This window comes from Mchenga conophoros, linkage group LG6, assembly GCF_057382185.1.
Source record: "Mchenga conophoros isolate Kocher_MC1m ecotype Shallow Benthic linkage group LG6, M_conophoros_male_GT1.1, whole genome shotgun sequence".
NCBI classification, from domain to species: Eukaryota; Metazoa; Chordata; class Actinopteri; order Cichliformes; family Cichlidae; genus Mchenga; species Mchenga conophoros.
Window position 1 is genome coordinate 35,134,525 of NC_140531.1, and position 25,942 is coordinate 35,160,466.

Genomic DNA, 25,942 nt, shown 5'->3' on the forward strand with positions numbered 1-25,942 from the left:
GCTGCATGCTCTCACCCACACACTTACGCAAACACATAACCTGCAGCTTTATATCATGAAATAGGAACACATACACAGATGCACACAAATCAATAAAAGCTCGCACACTGGACGAACAGGCATGGGTGTGTCCTAATCAACCTGCTGCTGACTGGCTGGCTGAAATGCACACACCTCATAGATGACTGTATTTGGAACAACACACACACACACACACACATACACACTTCCCTTTATAAATTAACACAGACACACACAACATACCAAGACAGGATGTGCACACGTTGATGTATTTGTTTGTTTGCATCGTATGTTTTTCCTTTTCACTTTAACACTTACTACATAAGGCAATCACTCAGTTCCATCAGAGGTTATAGATCCTTCCATCTCCTTAGCAGGACTTCCCATATGTGCAGTGTAAAGATATGTGATTTAAAGACAGACCCTCATTAAAGAGATTTTCGTGGACATATTAGTAAACCCTAATGACTCTGAGCAATCATATCAAACCAGATCAACGTCAATTATTTTCACTATTAGTGTTGTTAATAGCTCAACCCAGTGAGAGTCTAATACAACTGTATTTATACCCGTACCTGACCTTTTTTGACCTTGACTTGGATACATAACTCCAAGACTAATATCAAATAAGAAGTCTGGTAATACTTTGTCTGTGTAGCCAGAGACGGAAGAAGTTATTCCCCTGTGCCTAAGAGCCTTCTTGTCCTTACTCTATCACGGATACATTAAAACAGTGAACGACAGTGCTGCAAATGCTGACATTTTCCTTTATTACAATGAACACAGACCATCTATTTTTTCTGTGATAATCCCAGTCATTCTGTCTTTTGCCCATACTGTCTTGTTCTCATACTGTCCCCAAATATGGAACAGTGCACTATTGAGTGTAGCACCTAACGAGCACATTGCTTTCTTCTGTTAAGCTGACGTTCGCGAAAATGCCCAGCTGTCTTTTAGACAATTTATTTGCAACTCAGTATTAAATACTTACATAATTATTTAAAACCAAGGTTTTTTTTACCTGAGTGTCACGGACACCGGTGTGTCACTCGTACCCTTACTGTAAACACTGACCAGCACACAGCTATAACAGAAATTCTTAGCAGTGTAGCAGATGTTGCAGGATATGAGGAAAGGTTATAGCTGCAGAGGAAGGAAGAGCAAACTGCAACTGTGATTCAATAGGAAATTGTTTCCATTTTTACACTATTGTCTACCATCTGACTGAATGAGATGTGGCGACATTTCGGGTTATCATGTTTAACATGTGATTTCTTGCAGCTGCTCATAGTATTGCAAGCGACTGATTAATTTAAACTTATATTTATGTTGATGAATGATTTTTTCCATTTAACCCTTTAAAACCTGACCTAATTTACCCTTTAAACCAGGGGAAGGCAACTCCAGGCCTCGAGGGCCGGTGTCCTGCAGGTTTTAGATGTGTCCTTGATCCAACACAGCTGATTTAAATGGCTAAATTGCCTCCTCAACATGTCTTGAAGTTCTCCAGAGGCCTGGTAATGAACTAATCATTTGATTCAGGTGTGTTGACCCAGGGTGAGATCTAAAACCTGCAGGACACCGGCCCTCGAGGCCTGGAGTTGCCCACCCTTACTAAAAATGTTAACCGTCACCGGTGACGGGTTAGGGTTTAAAGGGTTAACTTTTGATTTACAGCAGCTGTGAAACAACTTATACTCCAACCTGACGTTTAACTGCAAAGCTCACTCACGCAATCAGCACACAAATAAAAATCGAACCAACAATCCACTTTTAGATAAAGAAGTCTATTTATTATTTGATATACTGTATCATATGCATTTTCATATAATAGTTCTAATACCAGTAAGTCAAAAATAATAGTCATATAGTATTTATATATATAGATATATAGAAAACTAATCCAATAATCTACTTTTTACTTGGACTTGTAAAAAAAAACAACATGGAGAAATGTATAATCTTCTCCCCAGCTTAAATATAGGCGCTTTGAGGGAGCAAAGAAGATAATACAAAAAGAAAAATTACACCTGAACATTGCATCTCATAGAATAAGAACATCTGTCAGCAGCTAGTAATGTTGACCATCTTGGTTTAAGACACAGGAAGAGGATGTGTTTTTTTTCTTTGCTAGAACATCTTTGACATATACAATTTTGTCTTATTTTTACCGTCAGTTGAAATGGCTGAAAGAGTTCTGAATTTTTAGTATGAATGAGAGAGGAGACGATGGCAATCATGTGATCATCTGGATTTGTAGATTGAGAGACAGAGCATTAGATTACACCAGTCTCATTACACATACTGAAGATCACTTCTAACGATGACAGCGGGGGGAGGCGGGAGCAGAAAAAAATGGGAGAGTGTAGGAAAATAAGTTTTTTAACAGCAGGATATAGAAAGGTTTATGTGCTTCTCCACCAGTGATCTGCATTTGTAAACAGAGAGTAGCAGCACATACAGTGCAAAGTCCTTTTCATCTACTCACACCAATCCACAGCCTCTCTCACTTTCTCTCTGGGTGCTCTCCAGGAGGTAGCCATGTCTCGGTTGGCCGGGAGAGATTTCCATTTAGGTGTAGCAGTCATCACAAGTTTTTACCAACTAAACTGATATCATTCAAGAAAAAAAAGAAAAAACTCCCACCCCTGTCTGCTCAAACTCTCGATATGTAGAAATGAAAACATGGAGGCAGGCTGTTTAACGGCTGTAGCAAATGGATGAGGCCGTGGACTACAGACCATCCGGAGCTGTGGAAGGTGGCATCCAGGGGCGCTTGTGTCCATCAAGGCCTGAGATGCAGGAGGGCTGTCTCACTGCAACCCGTCCTCCCTTTGAGAGGCGTGGGTCGCCAAGTTGGGGTCAAGAGGAAGCGTCAAAGCTGCACAGGAAAAGACAGACATGCCATTGCAGTTAACTAAAAACTAAAAGCAGGTCTGAAAACATACATTTTATCAAACTGAGCGACATTTTAGAACAAATAAAAACGAACTGAAACAATGATGTGTGTTTGGGAAAATATCTGAAATCAGTGAGTGTGAGGTCACAGGGGTGACTGTGCTCGCTGTGACTGGGGTATGCTTAGGTTGTGAGACTCTTCATTTCAAGAGTTCTTTGTTTGTAATAGCTTAGTATTGAATATCTTAACTTTTTAAATCTTTTTAAACTTTTTAAATCTCAAACTAAATAACAGAAACACCTAAGCAAATGTCAAAAACCAACCGGATTGATTTTGGAAGGCATTTTTCATCCCAGACCGATCTGATAAACCTGAGAGCTAAGGGCTAAGTATATATACGCACTGTATACCAGTTTGTTTGGGCAGAAGTGTCTGCAGTGTTTTTGTAGCTTGTCCTAGCTGTTTTGTATCTTATATTTTGGAAGTTCTCAAAATCTTGTAGTTTATTTTGGGGGGAGTTCTTTTTTTCTCCTCGTCTTTCCTCATGTTGTGCATTTTCTGTGGTTTCAGTTCGGGTCACTGCTCATGTGGTCAACCAGCCAGTGCTACATAGCCTGACCTGTCTCCCCAATGTGATGTTTGTGTATTGTATGTATGGTCGGCAAGGTATCATCTATCTTAATTGCCCCTTGGGGATAAATAAAGTTGTTTTTTTTACATTGACTTTAATATATAAATCCACAAAAATAAAACAAAAACAAAAAAAAAACAAACAGCAAACATAACATCCTTCTTATTCACTGTACTGCAACACATTCATTTGCCTGAGAAGAAGGAATTTTTCAAGTGGTATGGGATAGTGTTTCACTAATCTCAAGCTTGGGCGTTACAGCATGTGTAATTCAAAATCCTATTCAGTGTGCAGGTGACGGAACAGGACATTAATTAAAAATATATATACGGCTTTAAATGATAAATAGGAGCTGTAACAGATATATTGCTATGTTAATTATTTCTATATTTGCAGTTTTCCTTGTTATGTTAGGAAAAACAGATGTTTCTAACAATGATAATGCTGGTTCAGTTCTATCTAAGAGTCCCAGTAAGCCATGACAGCATGACAGTGAGCAAGAATGAACATGACAGAGTTAAATGGAATAAAATCGTCACACATTTTACGCACACTCTTGTTTCCTGTCAATATTTGTTGTGTGGAAAAAGGCCCGATTGCCTGTATTTTGTTGCTGGACAAGTACAGGTCACCAGCTTCTTATTTCCACTGTTTAACCTTGAAGGCAGTCTTTTCTTACAATAGTTTGCAATGTCGACAGTTGTAAATGTGAGTGAGCTTTCAACAAAGAAATTTGAGCCCTGATTCTCAAAGCCATTTATTCTTTGCATGTTCTCAAAAAAAGATGCATAAATAAATAGCTATTAGCTGTTAGTCTGTTGAGGGGACCGACTGAAAGAGAGAGAGGGGGACAGAGAGCAAGCAAGAGAGAGAGTTTGAGCGAGTAAGATGTTCATCTCTGCAGGTTTTTGTGTTACTTATCAGTGACAGATTCCTTTGTTCCTGCCTGCGTCTGTCTCCACCTCAGTGGAGAGCCAAGGGACGACCAGAAGGCCTGACTGCAGTCCGCATTCTTAGCACATCCTTGTTGCCTTTTCTGAGCTTGCAAATCATCTTCTGACAAAAAGTACACTTTATTCTTTTCTTCACTTGAGTCACGGATGTTTTTGTAGAAGGTGATGGATTGAAAAAAACGAATGCAAAGAAAAAGGACAAACAGTCCTTAATATGCATGTTAGAGAAGTTCATGTGTGGGGGAATAAGCACGCATGTGGCTTGTAGTTACAGTTTGTGTGTGTTGGTGTACTAAACAACGACAAGGGTGGCCAAGGGGGGCCCCAACTGTCCTCTAGGGGGAGGTACGTCTTGTCTCGCGGTCATTAAATATTAACACAACCATCTCGGCCTCCCGCTGGGCCTGATTGAAGATGTAGGATGGCATACGGGGACAGAAGAAGGTCACCTCTAACTCTGTAGTCCCACAGCAAACCCACTGTGATTACACCTGGGCTAGATCAAGCATGCCAACACATTACTCATCTGGAGGGAGTGCACCAGACTAAGTCACGGAATGACCCTGCAATGACACAGGATCTGTTGTGATCAGGTTCAGATCCAGATTACCTACTGATTAGCAAGAGAATAAAGTCCAAATAGTTTTGTATGTATTTCAAACACTCCTGACTGAAAGAGTCCATTATTTATTCATGTAAATCCTTCTAATGTAAATCCCTCCATCCGACTAAATAGGTTTCAAGACGCAAGCTAAAGGAAGCAGCACACTGTATGGCAAAATAGAATAATAGGAGCTAATTACAGGATTATGGGCCCTTGTGGAAAGAAGAGACAATGACCTTCATTAGCTGTTCTTCTTCTTTCAGAGATTCTAATTAACGCACACAAAAAAAGTTTATGAAAAAGAAACAAGGTGGAGAGGGATTCTTACCTGTCCCATAGCTTGACATTTCTACAGTTGTTGGTGCAGCAGCCGGCTGATATCAAAGCTGTGACAAAAAAGGAAGAGGAACGAGACAGAGGAAGAGACTTGAATGTGTTGTTTTGACAAGACTGGATTGTCTCATTAGTCTAATGATTTAGAGTTGATGTCTGTCTGGTTAGACTGCAAAAGCAAGGAAACATGACTAATAAATAAAACATGTTAATGGAGTAGCAGCTTCTGTTATTAGCTAAATTATATGTCGGAAATCAAACTGGGAATGCAGCAAGTTTGTTATTAGAACAGTGGCGCCAATCAGCACATGCCCACCCTGCATAGTGACTGAGCAGAATGAGAGACTCTGGAAAATTTGGCATTTTAGAGAAAAAACACAATCACCTTTTTGCTGCAAGTTCAGAAGACAAAATGCACCTGCGTTATTAGACTTGTTTCAAGGTGAGCAGGCATGATTTGGATTAGTGAGGCAGTCAATCAATTTCCAGCTCAAGTTCACACGAAACAGGTTTGACTGGTGGATTGTACTTCACAACGGAGGCGCACAGTGCACGCTTGACGTCTCTGATTAGACCACATAAGACAAGATCCAAATGAAGTATTATTTGTTGCTGTGACCTATTTAAAGCAGAAGCAGCATGGAGACAGCGCCTTTTGAAATAATATCTTTTCTTAGGTTTTATTTCGTAAACTAAACAAATATGAATCAGACGGTCACTTACTTTTTGTATACTTTATTAATTTCCTGTACTGAAATTACGCTCTGCATTTAACCCATTCACTCAGTGAAGCAGTGGGCAGCTACCAATCCAAACCCAAGGGAGCAGTGTGTAGGGAGGGTACCTTGCTCAGGGGTACCTCAGGGTAGTTTCTCTCCTATAAGATAACATCTAGACTGAGGTGACCTGGAAGGCAAATTCCAAACAGAGGTTTAAGCCTTTTTATGGCTGATTATTTTTTCTTTGTAATGGTTAGATAGATGTGCTAGTTTAGCATATTTTTGCTTACCCCACTGTCAGATTATGCGGGTTGTAGCTCACTTCACTCTCTGCAAGTGAAACTGTTGCACCTTCAAAGGAGAACACGCCATTGCAATCAACTTTGCTCTTCCTAAACACAAGGAAAGCTCTTGACGTCATTTTGAAATCCTTTTCCTGGGTTTCCTGTCATACTTAAATGGCTCTGTGAGAAGTTCTGATCACAACTCGGTAAAGCAGTGCAATAATGTTTTTGCTATAAGCAGACCAAACTTTGCAAAAAAAAAAAAATGTTATCCCTCTTTACCTCTTTTGCCCTTCAAAATTCTTTTATCCTTGCTCCCTTGCTTGATATCTCTATCTCTTTCTCTCCTAGCCAGCGGTTTCTTCCTCCCCATGAGTCCATAATCATGTTTTCAGCACATTTCCTCTCCTTGGCGCTCTAACATCTCACATTAAAGATTTATAATGCTCTTGTGACCGCCAAGTTGTGCAAAAGATTCCAGTAGCCACTTTCACTATGTTCCCTGCCCCTTCCCTTAGTGTGGTCATCAGGGAACAAGGCAGGATAACACAGAGATATGAAAACTCCTTTAAAGTGTTGGGTAGATGCAGCAGTGGGCTGGGGGGTATTTTCACTTGGAGGTCAGCATGTGGGGAATGGGACTGATTTCACGGCTAAAGCTCACAAACAGGGTTAAAAAAAAGTACATCATCACATGCACTGTTCTCTACTCACACAGCTAACACAGGTGAAGCCAATATTTACTGTATTTAGACTTTTTCTACACTTGAAAGATGTTACTCTGAACATGGTCTGTGGGCAGTTGCAGAATCCAGGTTTGTATTAATGCTAAAATTTACTTTAGCATATATCTAAGGATGAAAGTCATTAAAGGTCAGCCTTGAATTTTTGTTGTTTGTATCAGCCCAAAATTTAATATGCCCTTTATTACTACTTCTACATACAAACACATACTACATATGATTAGTTTCATGTGTTCCCTATTCAAGCCACCTCTGTTCCTGAGCTAAGAGCTTAGGATGCCTAGGATATGTGTTTCATGAGTTTCAATGTGGCATGTTCCCACTCAGAATGGCTTTGTTACTATAGAACAATTATAAAATCGAATTTTCAGGGGTTTTTTAATGTAAACAATTTGACTATTCTTTATCTAGTCAGGATCAAGAGTGGCAAGAAAAAGCATTAAAAGGCAGTATCGATACACATCTTTACATGACTCTTTCAGGCTGTCATTATAAGCTGGTTATGTTAGCAAATGATATATAGTCACTGTATAAATCTATAATGCCTTGAGGTGTTTGTGGTTGTTATTTGGGGCTAGATAAATAAAATTGAATTCAATTGCATCACACTATAAAGACAACTAGAAGTGAAGAATATTCCTGGAAAAAACACAGGAGAAACAAAAGTTTTTCGTTCAACCATTCAACCGTGTTAGCTTGAAGTAACTCGATTCAAGCTGCGTAACTCACAGAAACAATTGGCTTGAATGGATTTGCTGTCTCAAGGTCAGCTTTCACACACACAGGTCACAGGATTATAAACTGCTGCCTTGTGATGGTGCAGGTCAGTTTACACACCAGCTGTGTGCCAAAATTCAGAGAATCCCTTTAAAAGAACTTGATTAGCGTCTAATTAAACTTGCTCCTCCTGAATTCTAACCAGCACCTGTGACCTTTTCAAGGAAAGTTACGATGTGAGAAAACATGCAATAAACTTAGGCGGTGTTTGTTTCTGTTATGGGGAAGCCTGATGTTAAAACCAAAATTGGATTTAACCGCATGCGAGAGATGTGTAGAGGGAAGGGGGTTAACAGTGGGTCAAGTATATAGATAATATGATTAGTCTAGAATAATATGGGGGGGGGGGGGGGGGGGGGGTAAGCTCTCATAAATTTTGCTTCTGTACACCAAAGCTCAAGTGAAAACCTCCAAATTTCCCCTCAAAGAGATCTGCAAGATTGACTTGGGAGAAGCTGCTCCCATACTGAATATAGCCCTTTTCCCTTAGCAACCAGACACCAAATTATTAACTTTATATAACTCATAATCCTGCACTTCATAAAGAAGCTGCAAAACCTTTTAACACTTTGTTAACAAAATAAAGACTCTTTTTTGATGAAAATTGCTTGAAAATTATTCAAGAAGGCTGGCTTTGAGCAATAACAATAAAGGAGCTGCAAAAACAAATCAGAATGACGGTATCTGTATAATTTATCAAAACCGGTAATCAAGTTTTTATTGACATGTGAATCAAGCCAGTAAACACATGAACCTGCTCCCAGGACTACTCATCTCGCAGTCCTCCTTGATCTGTTGCTTTCTATTCATCTCTCTCTCTCCTTCTCTCAATTTACAGAATCAATGCAAGGTAATTTCACGTGGCCATTCCCTCAGATCTTCTAAAAATCTGCCATATAAATTATTCAGGCTGGCTGGGCAGGAAAGCCCGTTGAGATGCATGGTAGATCAGTGACCTTCCGTTTAGCTGGCAGTCAGACAGACAACTAGAGTCAGTCAGTCAGTCAGTGAAGCTATCTGGCAGGAGAGCAGCTTGTTTTAATGTCCCTCAGGCAGCTGAAGTCTGTGCTGTTATGTGCGACTTTGGAGCGTGATGGCAAGCTCAGAATGCATAACATTATGCATGGCCATAATACATACACCAAATGAAAAGAGGAACATGCAGGGTATTTGTGGAGTCAAGTCTGTGCTTGGCCATGCCCAGTCTTGTGAGACCAGACTTCAAGCTCGTACCACTTCAGTTCTGCTTGGTCATCCCTGCAGCACTATATAGCAGCAACAACATGCTAATTGGTTACACTTGGTTTCACCAGGCTATCACAGCCTGTTCTTATCTTTTAAATCAGTAAAATTACACAACGAGAGAACAACACTGAATTTTGTTGTTTTGCAGGACTGTTTTGTCACGCTTAAAGACTGTGTTTTAAATAGTGGTGCAGTGGCTAGTCTCACAGTAAAGGAAAGGTTCTGGTGCCGAGCTGGGACCATTCTGTTTGGAGTTTGCATGTTCTCCCTGCGCCTGTGTGGATTCTTTCCAAGGTATTCCCACAGTTCAAAGACTTGCTTGTTAGGTGAATAGGTGATTGCAAATTTGCCACAGGTTTAGATGTGAGTGTGTGGTTCCCCGTCCTTGTGCTTACCCTGTGACAGACTAGCAGCCTGTCCAAAATGTTCCCCACCTTTGGCCCTATAACAGCTCCAGCCACTCCACAGCAACATAGTTTTGAACTTTGCTTTAAATATCTGAATATTACTGCCTGAAAATAATGAATTATGTTATTAGAATTCACACAAAAAAGATTAGCATTAGATGAGAAGATAAATTAGCTTTATTAGAAAAAAAAATCTGCTTACTAGATTTCACAAACAACAACTGAGCTCGTGGTGTGACAGTGTACACCAAAAAGCTTGATTCACCAAGAAATTGTAATTGTTTTGTTTCTTTTTGTCTTTTTCAATAAAAGGACATTTGTTTTTATCTACGACAAAGCATGTTTAATACAATAACATATACGTATCATACGTGATTTTTAATGGCATATCAACACCTTACACAGCAAATATTGCCCCTGTTTTTCAGCACACAATGTAGGCCTAATGCTAGTTAAATCATGAATTCAATCATTCTATCACAGCAATAAATTCAGCTCTTTGAGCACCTGGAGAAGCTGCCTTTGCAGGTTTGATTGCACTCCTAAAATGGAAGAAGGAGAACTTCTGAAAATCAACACAGCATCTTTGTTCTAAGCAATAAAGCCATGAGAGATATTGCTAAAAACAGTGTGCACTACACGCATCACAGAACGGTACAAACTGGCTCTAACCAGAATAGCAAGAGAATTGGGAGGACATGGTGCACAACTGAGCAAGAGGGCATAAACATCACAGTGTGCACTTTGGAAAACAGAGGCCACACAGGTTCTCAGTAATGGTACCGACAAACTCCGGTCTCAGCATGAACAGTAAAGAAGTGATTCCAGGCTTTTTAGGTAGAGTTTCACATAAAAGATAATACCTGAGACTGGCCAATGCCTGTGCCTTGATATGACTGCCTTCTTTGCAACTTGGCCTGAAATGTCACTAATCAAAGAGAACATGTAATTAGTGATATCAATAATTATTAACTGTCACTGACAACATTCCTGATCAATTTAATGCTATATTAAAAAAATACTTACTTTCAACATAAAGTATTTCTTTCAATTTTAGGTGACACTAAACCCAGTAGTAAGTCAGTAACCTACAAATCAGTCACTCACTACTTTTAAGAGAAGATTTTTCAGTCTAGTGTTATTGGTTGAGATTGTTCTTCTCTATTCTTCTTTTTTAACATATACATTTATCTACTTCTGGCTTTTAGCAATACCTCCCTAATTTAAGCTGCCTTTTTTTACCGCGTTGCTATGATAAATCTGCAATGGCCAACTGAGGCATGAGACCTGTAACAGAGTAAGTGATGGCAGCAGGGAGAAACAGCAAATAACTTGAAGCCTATGTGTCTGCTGCATGGCTCACCGTTCAGCTGAAATAGACCACAGAGACACGAGAGCATGAAACTCGCTGGAATAGAGGTGAATAATTGGCGCCCCTTTGGCTGATCGAGCCTACGAGGGATGTCTGTGTGTGTGTTTGCATTTGTGTGTGCTTTCAGAAAGAAATACATACATCAAATAGACGGTGCATACTCACGAAACAACGTGCAAACACGTGCAAAGACATCGCTTCTTGAATCACAAGCCTGTTCAGTTACGTTGACAGAGCAGTGCTTAAATTATGGCAAAATGTAGTTAAATTGAAGACATTAACTTTATGAACGAAGGAGACTTCTTTCATGATGGTTTATAGATAGAAACTGTAGCCTCTAATTTTTCTTCTGCCTCTTTTGTCTTCTGTGTTGAAGCTCCACATCGTCTCCTCGAGTTCTACAAGAGCTGGTTGTTGTTCCATGCACTGCCGTAGTGTTTTGCTATGATCCTCAAAAGGCAAATTAAATATTTAAGCAGACATTCACAAGATAAACTGCTGTTGCTCTATTTTAACATGTCACCACCCATCACACCACAGTGCTGATGAATAATATAACAGACCGGGCACAGAGCAGCGTATAGAGGATTGCGATGCGTGTGCCAGTTAGAGGGGTGGGGATGGGAAACAATACTGGTAATTTCATCAGCTCTGAATTAGATATTCAAATATCCCAGAATTCTTTGCGGTTTTGCGTGACACAAAGGGTCTGCATTTAAAGGGTCTTGCTTTTCATCTTCCAAAAGCCTTGGGACATCGATGACCCATGCCCTGGGGCTGAAACTTGTTTACACATTTTCAGGCTGTCCCTTCCTTTGCTATTAAAAACAACAATAATGCTTTTTTTGCATTTGTGTCATATTAAAAGCCCTTTAGATTTAGCTGAAAATAATGCAATGCACTGTAACAATTTGTGCATTTTCTTCAAAACAATATAATGCAATATAGAGCACAGGTAACCATCTGTCAATTTGAGTGTTAAGGATGAGCCAGTATTAAGTCTACTTTAACATCGACGTGTGGATGTGATTTTACATTCTGCTCTTACACCCCCCCCCATATTCTCACATAGCTCTTCTCACATGAAAAAGTGAAAATAAGATTTTGTTAGCACTTATTAATAAAGGATAAAAAGATGGGCTTAGCGGAATATTAAGAGATCGAAATAAGGATGTTTCTACTGGGAAACTCATCATTGTGTTATCATTTCAGGTCACTATTGACCATCAATTGTCATTTAAAGCAACCAGAGAAATTCTATGTACTAGATGCTTTATTTGCAGCTCAAGTTCTCACAAAGCCAGGTAATTAAATGATTAAATGTACCTTTTAGTATAACTGTAAAGGAAATGAGCCAGTCAGTCTGGAGCAGTGGGGGGTCGGGGTAATAAAATTGATTTAAATATCTCGGAGAGGAAATCTCACAGACCAAAAGACATCGCTGAAAGAGAACTAGTAAGAGATAACGGCATAAATATAATGACAGTGGTGCCAATCATTTCATGGTCTAACATAATGTAAAGTAATGGAAGCTCCACACGTGCCTTATTGTAAATCAGGAAAACCATTACCTCAAACACACAAAATGGGCATTAGATAATTTATGCCCCAGGAAGTAGATAACTGCATCCTTTCAACATGCTATATTCCTGATAAGTTATCTCATTTTTAACAGACAGCTGAGCTATAAAAGCCATCACTCCGATAGGAGCAGCAGCGTGCTATGACCAATGACAATGCACAACAACTGACATAAACCACAGACAAGCTATATGAGCCCTACACAAGACTTTGAGCCCTTATAAAGAATTAATAATACGTTGTTTCTCTTGAAGATTAAAAGTTGAATTCACAAACATAAAATTTAAGTTGTGTAATGGAACACAATCAGGGGCTTTAAAAATGGAGGCATACTTTGTCGGGCATGACCAGTGATAATGACAGATGAACCAAAACAGAGGTTTATATTTTTATTACGCAACAACCAACATAAATGTGGCTTTTTGCAATGAAGACAGGATTCCTCACTACTTACTACGTGCTGTTACAGCTTGATTCTGAGATGCTGTTAAATCATCTCAGAATATTTCTGTGTTTTAAAGGGGGGACCAAAGAATTTTAATTTGATTTAACTACTTGTAGTTTTTAAGGCAGCCAATTTTGTTTAAAGTAAAAAAATGGAACTTTTGTTTGTGGTTTTTTTGGGGGAGAAGAAGTTAAAAAATCTATTTAACTGATCGAATGAGCATTTAAAAGCAGGCTAAAACAATTGAAGACAGGTTCAAATCATTTAAAACAAATAATTAATAAGCAACATGACAGATATTTTTAATAGAAATGTGAAATTGTCACATGTTACTTTCAGAAAGAAAGTAAAAGCATTTTGTCTGACTTTGCACCCCTGACTTGCTGATTAATATTACACTGCTATACTTTTAACATTGTCCAGAAATATGTGACCACATTAGCCACAGTTTTGCAAAAACCACAGATTTGCTGCCAGCGAACATGAAGGTAAATTAACCTTAATTTAATATGTAATTTATGTGATCACTAAGCTAATGCTCACAAAATGTATGCAAATGTACCAAGCCCTCTTCTCGCAGCCTCACCTGCATACTTCCCATGCTTCACTTAGGTCTATCTGTCCAGCTTCACTTTCCTCCTTGTCTCGCACCTCATTGCCTGATACCCTCAGACTGACAGCTCTCAGAATGGCACACAGCTAGAACTGAAGTAAATGTAACAGTAGCAAAATGTGGTTACTGCTGGTGACTCTGGGACTGTGAGAAATTCCCTCAGGCCCACTCTTGCCCTCATACATGGCAGCCACTCAACTTTCAGTTAATTACCTGGCCTAGCAAGCTAATTTCCTCTCAGCTCAGTGGGCTGTTCCCCACTGGCATGGCGTAAGAGGACAAAGACTGCTCTCCATTCCACTGGGTTTGCATGTCTACCGGATGAGTGGGGCTACTGTGCAACATTTGTCACATACCTCTGGGGTTTGAGCCGGAGCAACGCTAGTATGCGCCAAGCAGCCTCCTTCATAACTCAAAGAGCCACTTACGAGCTGCTGCGGGGGAAATGTTTAGGAGAATCCTCGAATAGTTAAATGCCCGACATAATCAAAAATTCTGAGTTATCTTCTTATGGGTTTTTTCTTTATGAACCCATAATCATAACATCAGTCACGCCACAGTGTATGACAATGTGATTCTATGCATGGAAAGACGTTTGATTATGTGCTCTTCTCTTCTAAATCTGCAGCACAAAATCATCCTCCTTTCCTTTCTCTAATTTATAATTTAGTCTGCTGAAAACAATTTTTGTTTTTATGTTAGACACATTTTACACCCCATTTCCCATTGACATTACCACTGTCATGAGTATTTGTGTGGATCTGGCATTGTCTGAGAGTTGCAGAGGCAATATACGGCTTTTTGCTGCATCCAGGAGGAGGAGGCTTTAAACTGACAAAGCTTAGAGCAGCTTGATTAAAAATGACAATGATATGCACCAGTGGAAGATAAACAAAATGCCTAATCATGCACTCCTGGGTTAATAGCTGCTCTGATGGCCTATAGGCAAGGGTGTTTGGGATAATTGGTCTCAGATGTGATTACAAATTCAAAGGCCATGATAACATTTAAAAGTAACATTTTCCCCTCTGCAGATGAAGTCATCCACCTTGAGAATTGAATGTCTCTGATGGCCTTAACTCTAAAGCATCTTTGAAATTTTAACCAATTTTTTAATGATAGAAGACATCAATAAGGGGATGCCTACTCAACTTGTAAATTAAACATTCATCTCTTATTTGCAGAAAGATCCAATGCCATGGGATTTTAAAATGAGTTATAGAATGTAAAACAAAAAACTGCTAGAATAAGAATTAGTTGGTCTTCGCGGCATTTGTCGTGTAAGCAAGTTCAAGAAGTCCTGAAAGGTAACGCTGGAATGGCAGGGCAGATGAGACTGTCTGGTTATAATATTATTCCATTTGACTTACACCAGCCTAATGCTCCCCTAAATCCTTTCATACCAAGCAGCTGTGACAAACATTTGAGTTTCCCCAGGCCGCTTAGACTGCGAGACTTGACAAATTTTCAAGGGATGCTTTCCATCCATCGCCTTGGCAGACAAGCAAGGAAGAAGAGGATAGAGTGGAGCAAGAGGAACAAAAAAAGATGTATTATAGAGAGGAAGACAGAACGAGGGAGAGAAGGAGGGGAAGAAAACAGCCAGTAATCCACTCAAATACTTCCTCAACCCTCTTTCCTTAGCTCAGTCTGGCAAACACCACATCCTCCCGAAACAGGGCTTTGTAATCAGAGTTTTCTCTCTTTGCGACAGCTGGTTGTTCACACTGGCAGCCAATTAGGATGGTGAGAGAGGGAGAGTGAGAATGAGAAAGAGAGAGAGAGAGACTAGCTTTTCAACGACACTGGCGAGGGAGAACATTATCTGAGACCACAGCTTCAGTGATGATTTCCTGTTGCACTGACAGGCAGCAGCACTTCTAAGCAGCAGCCAGAGGAGCTGGACAGTCTGAACTAATGCCACAATTATAGAGATTAACAGATGGAATGAAAGAGTGGATTGGTCTTTGCTAATTCAATCGCATGCTCGAGAATGGAAGACCAGAGCGTGTCAGTTCCTCTTGAGTATATAAAAAAGAAAAATAAGAGAGGTTTATAGCGAGAGATTTTATAAAATAGCCACAAGCCTGAAGTAGGATAGAAAAATGTGTTTAGTTGAGAGTATTTTGAAAACTATTTCTTTTTTAAATGTAATCACAAGGTAAAGGTTTGAGCAGCACTTGCAGAATACAAAACAACTTTAGGGTTTGACTGAATTATTTCAGTTTGTGGCATTCATCAAGTTATTTGTAAAAAAAATATTATAGACCTCATTGGTCAATTTGTATGCCATTGGATGGTCATGTGGTTCCCGGATAGTAATTCTCACTAGAAATGTGGAGTACCAACACGTTCTCACTCCCAAAGCGTAACATTTTACGCTAGGTGACAAATCGTCAATATGTTACGCTTCCGGGTACCCAACACGTCCCTAGATTACAAGATCGGACAAATGAGAAAACCGTTTGGAATGAATCTACACATGTATGTTTGTTTTACTTAAATCGCTTTGGAAAACACTATCTAACATCATTAAAGTGCTGGTTAAGGTTAGGGATGGAATACATGGCTGGAATGTGTATTACCACAGGAGCCTTATTCTACTGGATTTCGTCCATAACCCGGCGCGTAGCATAAGAACGCAGGCGGTCACCTTTCACGTTCCTCAGGAACACCGCGGGACTTGACAAATCATCATTATATTACGCCTCGGGAGTGTGAACGGGCTGGGAGTACCCAAGAGAAATCCTAAATGGAACATTATTTGATACCTAAATAGGAAAACATGTAAAGGTATGTAGTTGTGTGCCATAAATCTGTTCTATGTTTCTTCAATTAAAAAAAATTACAACACTAAACTATAGGTGCTGGAATAAACTGTGTATGTACTCTAACTTAGGGTAATGTTGAGCTGATGTCTTGCTAATTAGCTAAATCCAAGACTTTAAAAGATATTATCTGAGCTCTTTCCATTTTCTTTGAGAGAATGAATAAGTTGCTGTTTATTATTTTATGGTTGTTTCATGGGGTTTTATTAGAAAATGCTTTCTTCAGCATTTCTACTGTGTATTATTTTTCCCCACTGTGTGGGGGGTGGATGTTACTATATTAGAGTTTCAGCTAACTTTAGCGGCTCTTTAGTACAAATTTTATGCTCCACCAAACCCATTACCTGCCATAACATTAGATTTGTCAGACTAATGGGTTAGACTTTCTATTATATATAAACAATAAAACACCAAAATATTACACCTATATGCTGTTTCTTATTCGAGTGTAAGCAAATCATCCAAACAGGAATTATATTTTGCTGACATTCAAATTAAATGCATGCACTATAACGCTATAGCCTAGCAAAAAAAATGAAGCTTTATTGATATTTGGAAGGCTAATATGGGTTTACTAATATTCTGTCTAAACTGATATCAAATATTACATGAGAGCCTCATATATCTGTGGTTTAGCCATTATGTAGCACTAGCTTGCATTACAATGCTAGACATTATACTGTATCTTTATTTTGATCTGTCACCTGAGAAGGCAACGCGTGTATCACATCAAACTGAGCTATTTCATTAAAACAACTAAGAATAAAGTAGCAGTCACTGGCTAAAAAAAGCATGGCTTTGTCTTTATCACAAACACACACTTTTCAAGCAAACTACAAATACAGTACACAGAGTGCCACACATCTGCAGTACTGTATGTACTGTAAGAAAATAGAGCAAAGGTTTCCCCACACACTGCACCATCTTTTCTTTTCTCATGCAGCCTATTTTTCTCCTCCTGATCATCTGAGCAGCTTAAGCTAATATGCAGAACATGTGATTGCTAAAGCAGAAAACATGATTAAGTCTCTCCTCTTTTTTTGAAGAAGACCCTCTGCAGTGCAGAGATCCTGTAGGCTTAGTGAACATTCATCCCTGCTGTCTGGGTCAGGAGACTGTAGTGTTCATGGCTGATTAGTATCAGAGAGGGATTTTATCACGAGGCAGATATTTGTGCTATGAGTCAAATTGATCTTTTGCTGTTACTGATTATTTGTAAAGCTCCTCATCGCATACAAAGTCAAAACGGCCTTTAATTTTTACTGCAATTTAATATTTGCAAGCCAATAATTACTGCTGCTTTAACCTCGTGGGACCTGGCGTCCACATATGTGGACATCACATTTTGGGTTATTTAGACCAAAATACTGAATTTTGCTCTACAAAGGCCTGATATCCACTTATGAGGACATTATACTGCTACTGTTCTATCAAAATGTTAAACGAATATGCTCATATGTGGTTCTTACTTTTCTTAAAAACAAAAATAAGGTTAACAAAAATCTGGTAATTCTTTGTTTTTACATTCATCGGGCCCCAGTGTGACCAAATATCAAAGAGAAATTAAAAATGCATGCTATGGAAGAGTTCGGGTCTTAGGAGGTTAAAGCTTATAGTGCCATGCACTGATTTTATTTGTAATTTCTTGTAATGCCCTTTTTATATATAAATGAGTCAATATACTTTTGGATATATGTCATCAAGATGAGAAAATAAGATAATGGTTATTTTCTTCAAGCAGAAACTCGGAGTTGAACCAAAGTAAAAGCACGAGTACTTTCATTTTGTTGGTATTCCTTCCTCCTGACTGTAACAATGAGAGAATAAGCTATGTGTGATAAGCTTCCTGAAAGATGTTGCAGCAGATTGTATTAAAAGGCTACAGAGGTCAGAGTGTTGTTTTGCTTTCTTTGTGGATTTTGTCAGGAATTTAAATGGCCTGAGCTTCGCTACTGTTGAGTTTTACATCAATATGAGTCATTCATTTGTCAGAAAATAAACCCTCATCGCTACACTGACCCTGGGACACTTTAGCACATCCACCCAAATCACACAAACATACACACACACACACACACAAGCATACATGCAAGATCATAAAAAATGAAATAATGCTGTGCAAAGGGCTTAGAGGATAATCCAAGCGAGTGGAGTGTACTACATCGTAACAGGAATTAAATTTCCTCTTCATCCAAAAAAGGACATGGCAGCAAGGTTAGGTCAGTGTATGACACAAAGGGATATCACAACAAATCTGCTCTCTTTACGTTTCCTACCCCACACATCTTTTTTTCTGTATCTACTCATCTTTCTTGTCTTTTTCATTCTCCTTCAGTTGTATTAGTTTAAGTGGCATTTTAGTGTATCCTAATCCGCCAGCATCAGATGGGTGATATTTTTGTGTTAACTTCAGAAAAAGCATCATCCTGTGGCAACGTGTTGATTGCATGTCTCTATCTAAGTGTAAATATCCTATAGTGACACTTAAAGTTAGTTCCCTTGTCAGGTTAGTGGAGGCATGGAGGCCCTGTAGCGACAAGTTCATGATGGAGATAAACATCAATTGCGACAGATGACAAACTATGATATACCAATATGACTTCACACAAGGCACACACATACTCAACCGCTGTCATACACAGGCCTAATGAAGTCTTTACGGCCCTGGTTAACGGCTATTTGGTGCATGTATTTCACTCCGAGCTAAGTTCACAACAGTTATGCCACAGTTGGCAAACTACCAGGCCCTGTGCACTCACAACATTTTCCAGTTAAGGATTTGTGAGGCATTAATGTGGCGTGGCTTTTGCAGACATCATATGGGTTTCAGGTTACATCAAGATTGAAATCTCTCATAGAGCTACAGTTTGCGCTGAGCCTTAAAATAGAAACAGAATTATGATCCAAATCAAAGTTGTGTGTGTCTTTATAATAATCCAGCGCAATCCATACAGATTGCAAAATGGCTAAAGAGAGCATGCTTGATACTGTACAGTAGTTTCTGAGGTCACCATGGCTCTACTGTGGATCTTAAAATGCATTCACTGGCCATTTAGTGCTTTAATTTCAGGTGTCTCTGGAGGCAGACATTGTTAGTATTATCAAATAATCAGTGCCACAAAAAGTTAAAAGCCACATGCAAACTGCACACAGGAATGCCTCGGCCAGATTACGTCGAACTCAGGACCTTCTTGCTGTGGGGCAACAGTGCTAACCACCGTGCCACCATGCTGCCCTCATGACACCAATAGGTCACTTGTCAGATTTTATTTTATGTATACTTTATTGATCCCCGTGGGGAAATTCCTCTCTGGATTTAACCCATTCACTCTGTGAAGCAGTGGGCAGCCACTGGGCACCAGGGGAGCAGTGTGTAGGGATGGTACCTTGCTCAGGGGTACCTCAGGGTAGTGGATTTAAACCCCCGACCTTCCGATCACCACTCTACTTACTAAGCTATCCCTGCCCACAAAACTGCTCAAAAGCAACCAAATGTTGTGACTTGTAAACTGAGGTTCATATGTAAAGATCTGCGTACTACCTCTTTGAAGTTGTAAAGTTTTTAAGTGCATATTGTTAGGTAAACATATAATAATCCAATTGGCATAAATGACTCATCATTTGGTAAAAAAAACAGTTAAAATCCTCGCTATAAAAGTTGAGTTTGCTCTGTGCAAATTGTTTCTGTTTCTCTTGTAATTTCAAGCTTATATTGCAAAGTCAGGTAGATATTTCACCTTGAGGAATTTGTCCTTTAGCATCTGAGAGCTCTGTGCCACTCAGCACTTTTTCCCCCGGACTCCAGAAATCATTATCAGCCACTGTGGGGTATTTAAACAGCAGCCAAGTTGGTACTTTGATTTTTCGTCCTCCTCATCATCCTTAGCTCCCCACGATCTCTCAGAGATGGATGCAAATGGAGCAAAGATTTAGAGGTAATTCATCATTTAATAGGTTTATTCATCATTGTGTGGCAACAGTTGCAATGCTACAACTCAAATTTGTGCGTGGATCATTCGAGCTGGAAAGATTCATATAACGCCTGTGTTTTTTCTCAGTTTGTCCTGAGTCAGCCCACATTTCTCTTGAAATGAAAAAAAAAAATCAATAATGCTGTAAATTTTGCAGCAGTCAGAATAAGCATGAGTATCTCAGTTTTCTCAATCAAACAAGTGCATTCCAATTCCAAACTAACCTGTAAATCTCATTTTCGAAAATGTCTGCGTTTACAGAGAAAAAAACACCTCTATGCTATAACAAACTGTAACACTAAACCCTGAAATGCTACACTTTTCATCCTTAAGTATGTCTGGGCACATGGCTGTATATTTGTATATCTATATATGTTGAGATATTTATTTGATTACAATATTTCACACTATTCAACCTTCACCATCTGTATAGGAAGCATCTCAATATGCCCCCCAAAAGTAGCACTGATAGTATATAAATTTAATGGTAATAAATCTTAAGTATAAAACAGAAGAAACTGGTAAATATTAAAACAAATTTTCTGCAATATCAACAAATAGTCTGATACAGAAAAAATTAAGAGTTTTGACTGTATTTAGCCTAAATTCCTTTTTGACTTATACGTAGCTTGGCCGAAGTTTCAAATAATTAGGTCACTCTATGTACAAGTAATCCCTGTGAGCTAAAAGCTTCAGGCTTCAGGCTGTTTTAAATGCTTGAGAGGGAATATCCTTAATATGGCCATCCTGGGCACTCAGCTGTGAAGAGATGAGTTTGTTATCCAAACTTTCTCTTTATGAGAGGCAAAAAAAAAGCTAAGTTGACCTTAAGGGAAGACAATGACAAAAAACAGCTAATTTCATATGGAGTAGAGAGAAGCATCAAGGCCCAGTATGAGGTAAATAGGTATTATTTTCAATGTTAAATCATGCAAAGCAATTAGAGAGAATAAAAGTATGGGGTTTTGGAGCTCCAGAGTCTTCAGAGTATGGACATTGATTTAGTAACTTAGTGACTAAGGTGTAGAAAACATGTAAACACTTGAATATATATTAGCCTTTATATATGCTCATAATAAGTGCAATAAGTAAGACGGTATGTTTGGCAGTTCAACTTATTTTGATATAGTGTCTCCTTCTGATGAACCTGCCACTCATTCAGGTGTATAATTCAGTTTATTTCAGCTTGCTATATGTTTTATGTTTAAAAGACAAGCAAGGGCAACATCATCCACGTGACTTTAAGGGGGTGTGTGCATGGAAAAACTAGGTGTTAAATAGAAGGTCAGTATATATGATCACATCACAAGGCACAAATAAACCTACCATTCATGCCATTATAGATGCTCCGATGATGTGGTGACAGCTCGTCTCCAGCCGGCCTCCTCTGCCCTTCTCTCACTGGGCTGCCAAACTTCACATGGTCAGGGCTCATGCTGTACTGGTGCCTGTGAGTTTCCGGGCTGCCCCCCTGGATGAAACAGCCCTTTTCATGGTGCTCTCCAGTCCCCAAATGTGCCTGCCGGGGCTCTGGGCTTCCGCATCCTGTACTACTTATGCTGCTCCTGTTGTGCCGCTGATAGAGCTCCCCGGTGCCTCCCTGACCTAGGAAGTGCTGCCTCTGGCCCAGGACGAGGTCAGAGCTGTGGTGCTTGGGGTGCTGCTCCGGACTTCGGTGGCCCACGTTCCTTCCATATTTTTCGGGACTAAGGCCCCGCATGACCCGACTATGGTCAGGCACAGATATAGAGCCGCAGCGGGGCCGGCAGAGCTGAGGGAGGGTGTATGGGTACTCCAGGCTTGTACTCCGATGGCGCCCAGCTGGGTGATCAGGACTGGACACCTCCCTGTCTCCTCCAATTACACCTCCTATTCCACTGATGCTGCTACACCTGGGTTTATGTAGAAGCTCAGGGCTTCCTTTTTCCCCACCACTGCCAACCCCACCCACTCCTGCAGCCAGGTGAGGCTGTTTATGGTGAAGGTGATCAGAGCTGTCAGCACTCCCTGCACTGGAAGTGCTGCTTCCATCCCCTACGTCTCTCATTAGCAACCCCTGGCCAGGCACTAGCAGCAAGCTATTCTGGCTGTCTATGGAGTTACGGCACCCTCCCATTCCCACACTGCCTCCACCTCCACTTCCTCCAATGCCACCTCCACCACCTACTACCCCCTTTTCTTCATCCAGTAGAAGACAGAGCTCCTTCAGCTCCAGGTTCTCCCGGATTACCTCTTCTTGTCGAAGCTCTAGCTCCTTGAGTTTCTGGAGGTAGAGGGTCACCTCTTTACGCATTATGCTGGCACTGTAACGTCCGAGACGCTGCCACTCTCTGGACACACGCTTTCCTTTTTGACGATCATCATCTAAGAAGCAGCACAAGTCCCGCAGCTCACGATTGTCCTCCTGCAGCTTCTGGTTAATGTCCTGTGAAAGCAAGAAGAGAAATAATAGAAATTTAGAAATTAGAAAAGAGCGACACACAGTTTACGTGTATGAACCAGAAAGCCTGAGGGAAAAAAATGCTCCTTAAGGAACACAAATTAGTTTTTGAAATGTTGCAAAACAAAGTCATTTTTCATGGGTTACTTAACTTCGACTAAATCACTCAAGCCATTGTGCAATTTGAATACATTTCACTGCTCTTTCAGATAGCAATCAAATGGTGTATGCAATCATAATGAAATTAAATCCTAATCCTACGTCCTTTCCCATAAATGCAGTGACTCACTGTGTACCATGTGAAATACATAATGTAAATTAGAATCATCTGGAGGACAGGAAAAGGCCACACAGAAATGAGGCAAGGTCATAAACATTTCATACTAAGCAACATTTACTTAAGGATTCTTTCTTCACCTCCAAGAGACCTCCTTCTTTTCTCCTCTTCTGTAACAACTTAACTCTCCACTATCCTCCATCTCCTACTTACTCCCCCTTTTGTACCCTCCAGCTCTTTCCTGTGTAATTAGGCTGCTTGGATGGGTGGAGAGGTGACGAGGTCTCCAAGAAAAGCAAATGATCCCGATGTGCTTCAGCTGAGACAACCCCAGGCTGATTCTCAGAATTTAACTGTAAACACTGTGGACACTGTGCAATAATTATTTTATTAGAAAATGAAGGCACTGGGTAAAGGTTACTGAAATGGAGAAAGCCTGCATACAGTTTCAGAGCATCTGCCACTCGATTCTGTGTTCCACTTGCTGTAGATTTATGTGAAGGGATTTTTTTAGGAATCTAAAGTATGCGAAGACAAGATCAGATTTGAGCACTGCATGAACAAATCCACTGATTTATTGACGGACATTACTGTTAGAAGAAAGCATTTTTAAGTGAAACCTACTCGTCATTGCTCTATCTGAGTGGAAAGGGCACAGCTTGGTATTGATTTTGCTAACAAGCACAAACATCCCTTCCCTTTTTAGTTCACTTTAAAAGCCCGTATTTCCCACCTCAAAAAAGTTAAAATGGAAACTAGAGGCTTTTATTAGCTCCTGCATGTGCAAAACTGCACATATACTTTACATCCATCTAAACCCAAATGATCGCATATGACCCATGAAATGGCACACTGAACTTCAGATATACCATCTATTCTCACACCATGTTTGCAGAGGCGCTCTCTAAACAGCAGAGCATTGCTCCTGCTATGCGCGTTCTCAGGTGTGCTCCAAGCCTATGATCTCATCCTTCACCGATGCGCGCCCCCTCACCTTCAGCCCCCTGATTTCGTTTAAGTGCAGCTGGAGGCTACGATTGACCTCCCGGATGAGATTCCCGTGGTCCAGAATCACGCTCATCTTGTCGGCCTCAGACCGCCTGAGTCGGCGCACCAGATCCTCCTTGGTCCACTTGAGCAGTTCCTCGTCAGTCAGACCGGAGATGTCCTCTGCTGGACTTTCAGTCTTCGCTATCGAGAGCTGAAGCCCAGGCTGGGGCGGTGGAGTCGCTTTCTCCATTGGCACAGCTCCTCCGGTACCGACAAAGAGCAGAAAATACTTAGAGGCTCGCTGGCAACCTCTGCTCGCATCCGCTCCCCGGTCGACTTAGGGTGGAAACGGTTACGGATTGTAAATCAGTCGCATAGTTTGGCCTTTTCTGTTGCTCCCCACTCTTCCACTCTCTTCCTAGAGCAACAGCTGACGATGCCGGCTGGGCGCGATACAGCGGAGAAGATGCTCTACTATCACTGCAACATCCTCACAGCCGAAATGGACTCTGTGCGCAGCCGATATGCATTAGAATCCAGATTCTGTCGGTCAGGTGGTCAAAGTGAGAAAAGCTTCGGTTTACACACACACCTGCCGCATCTAGGCTCAGCACACTGTGAGAAAGAGGAGATAGTCCGCTGTGCACAGCAGAAACACAGGGAGAGGAAACAGCTCTCCCCTTTCTCTCCCCCTCCCTCTCTCTCTCCAGGTCTCTCCCTCCGGGGGCTTGAGCCTCACCGAAATCATAGTGTGGTTGCAGCGCCACCTAACGTTCAAAATTATTGCAAACTGTTCTGAAATGCTTCGTTAATTACCTCTCGGATTCGCTTGAAATTACAGGGGGTACTCTGAAGTTAAGATTCTGGTACTTTCTCCAAACGACATAATTTCTGCAAGTGTGACGATTTAGGAGAAAACATAGGCTGTATAAGCGCCAAAATATAATAATAATAAATGAATTAATAATCAGGTTTACAGGTTATACTCTAAAACTTAACAACAGGCTATCCACTGATGTCCGTAACCTCACTCGACTGCCTCATGTTGCACCGTGTAGTCCTTTAAGTTTAAATTACTGTCTGTGATTTTCAAATTGTAAGCCGCTGATATTTTAGATACCGGAACTTTCCTCTGTGGGAAATAGGTAGGTATGGTGTAGTGGTTAAGTGGTTTGGACCAAAAGTCCCCATATTTGAGCACAAAAAATAAATAATAATAATAGTAATAATGCTTTTGTTGATGTTCATCTATTTGTTTTCTTCTTTTATACACCCCAACTACACCACGTTAATAGAAGTGAGTAGTAGTAGTAGAAATAGTAATGAACTCTAAAAACCAAGAATGGGTAGTAACCGTTAACCATTTGTTCATTTTTGAACATATTGACGACTGTGTGTAGGAAACAATTTTTTAAAAAAATCATATATTTGAAATTAACAGTAACTTTCGAAATATATATAAGGCAAAGCATGTGGTTCATTATTTCTCTCTGAAATTTAGTAAAGTAGAAGAAAAGTGGCATACAGCTGAAATACTCATTAGTACATCAATGTACATGTGTCAGTACAGTGAGATAATACAAGTCCCGCACAACTGTCGAACAACACGTTATCACACAGTACAAAATTTTCGGTGGACATAACACTTTCTACAACTCCGAGATTATCGGAGCTTACGTTACTAATGCTGCAGCGGATCTAAACAACTCATTTTCCCATAGTTGTACGCTTCCGCTGCATACGCTAAGCATGACGTACGAACGTCATGGAAATACGAGCCAATAGGATACGCCTGATCTTGGAGTAACA

At 40.2% G+C, this 25,942-nt stretch overlaps 1 protein-coding gene across 2 annotated transcripts; it reads right to left on the reverse strand.

Annotated features, from left to right (window-relative positions):
• Positions 1 to 1,792: 1,792 nt before the first annotated feature.
• ccdc85al (coiled-coil domain containing 85A, like) lies at positions 1,793 to 24,820 on the reverse strand. 2 transcript variants are annotated; one of them, XM_085277751.1, is made up of 4 exons: positions 24,138 to 24,819; positions 21,753 to 22,851; positions 5,437 to 5,494; positions 1,793 to 2,902 (listed from the first exon to the last, which is right to left on the reverse strand). In XM_085277751.1, exons 1-4 carry the CDS (start codon positions 24,381 to 24,383, stop codon positions 2,884 to 2,886), a joined length of 1,422 nt encoding a protein of 473 aa, XP_085133877.1. In that variant the 5' UTR covers positions 24,384 to 24,819; the 3' UTR covers positions 1,793 to 2,883. The 2 variants fall into 2 exon arrangements, with proteins under 2 accessions (XP_085133877.1, XP_085133878.1); XM_085277752.1 differs by lacking the exon at positions 5,437 to 5,494 and having other exon boundaries at positions 24,138 to 24,820.
• Between the last annotated feature and the right edge of the window lie 1,122 nt (positions 24,821 to 25,942).

What these genes read in the sequence shown, in the direction of transcription:
- ccdc85al (XM_085277751.1), bottom strand. Translation starts at nt 24,383, where the DNA reads ATGGAGAAAGCGACTCCACCGCCCCAGCCTGGGCTTCAGCTCTCGATA. An exon ending in ACGAAATCAGGGGGCTGAAG is followed by an intron (nt 22,852 to 24,137) that starts GTGAGGGGGCGC and finishes TTGCTTTCACAG; the next exon opens with GACATTAACCAGAAGCTGCA. An exon ending in CATCTATAATGGCATGAATG is followed by an intron (nt 5,495 to 21,752) that starts GTAGGTTTATTT and finishes TTTTTGTCACAG; the next exon opens with CTTTGATATCAGCCGGCTGC.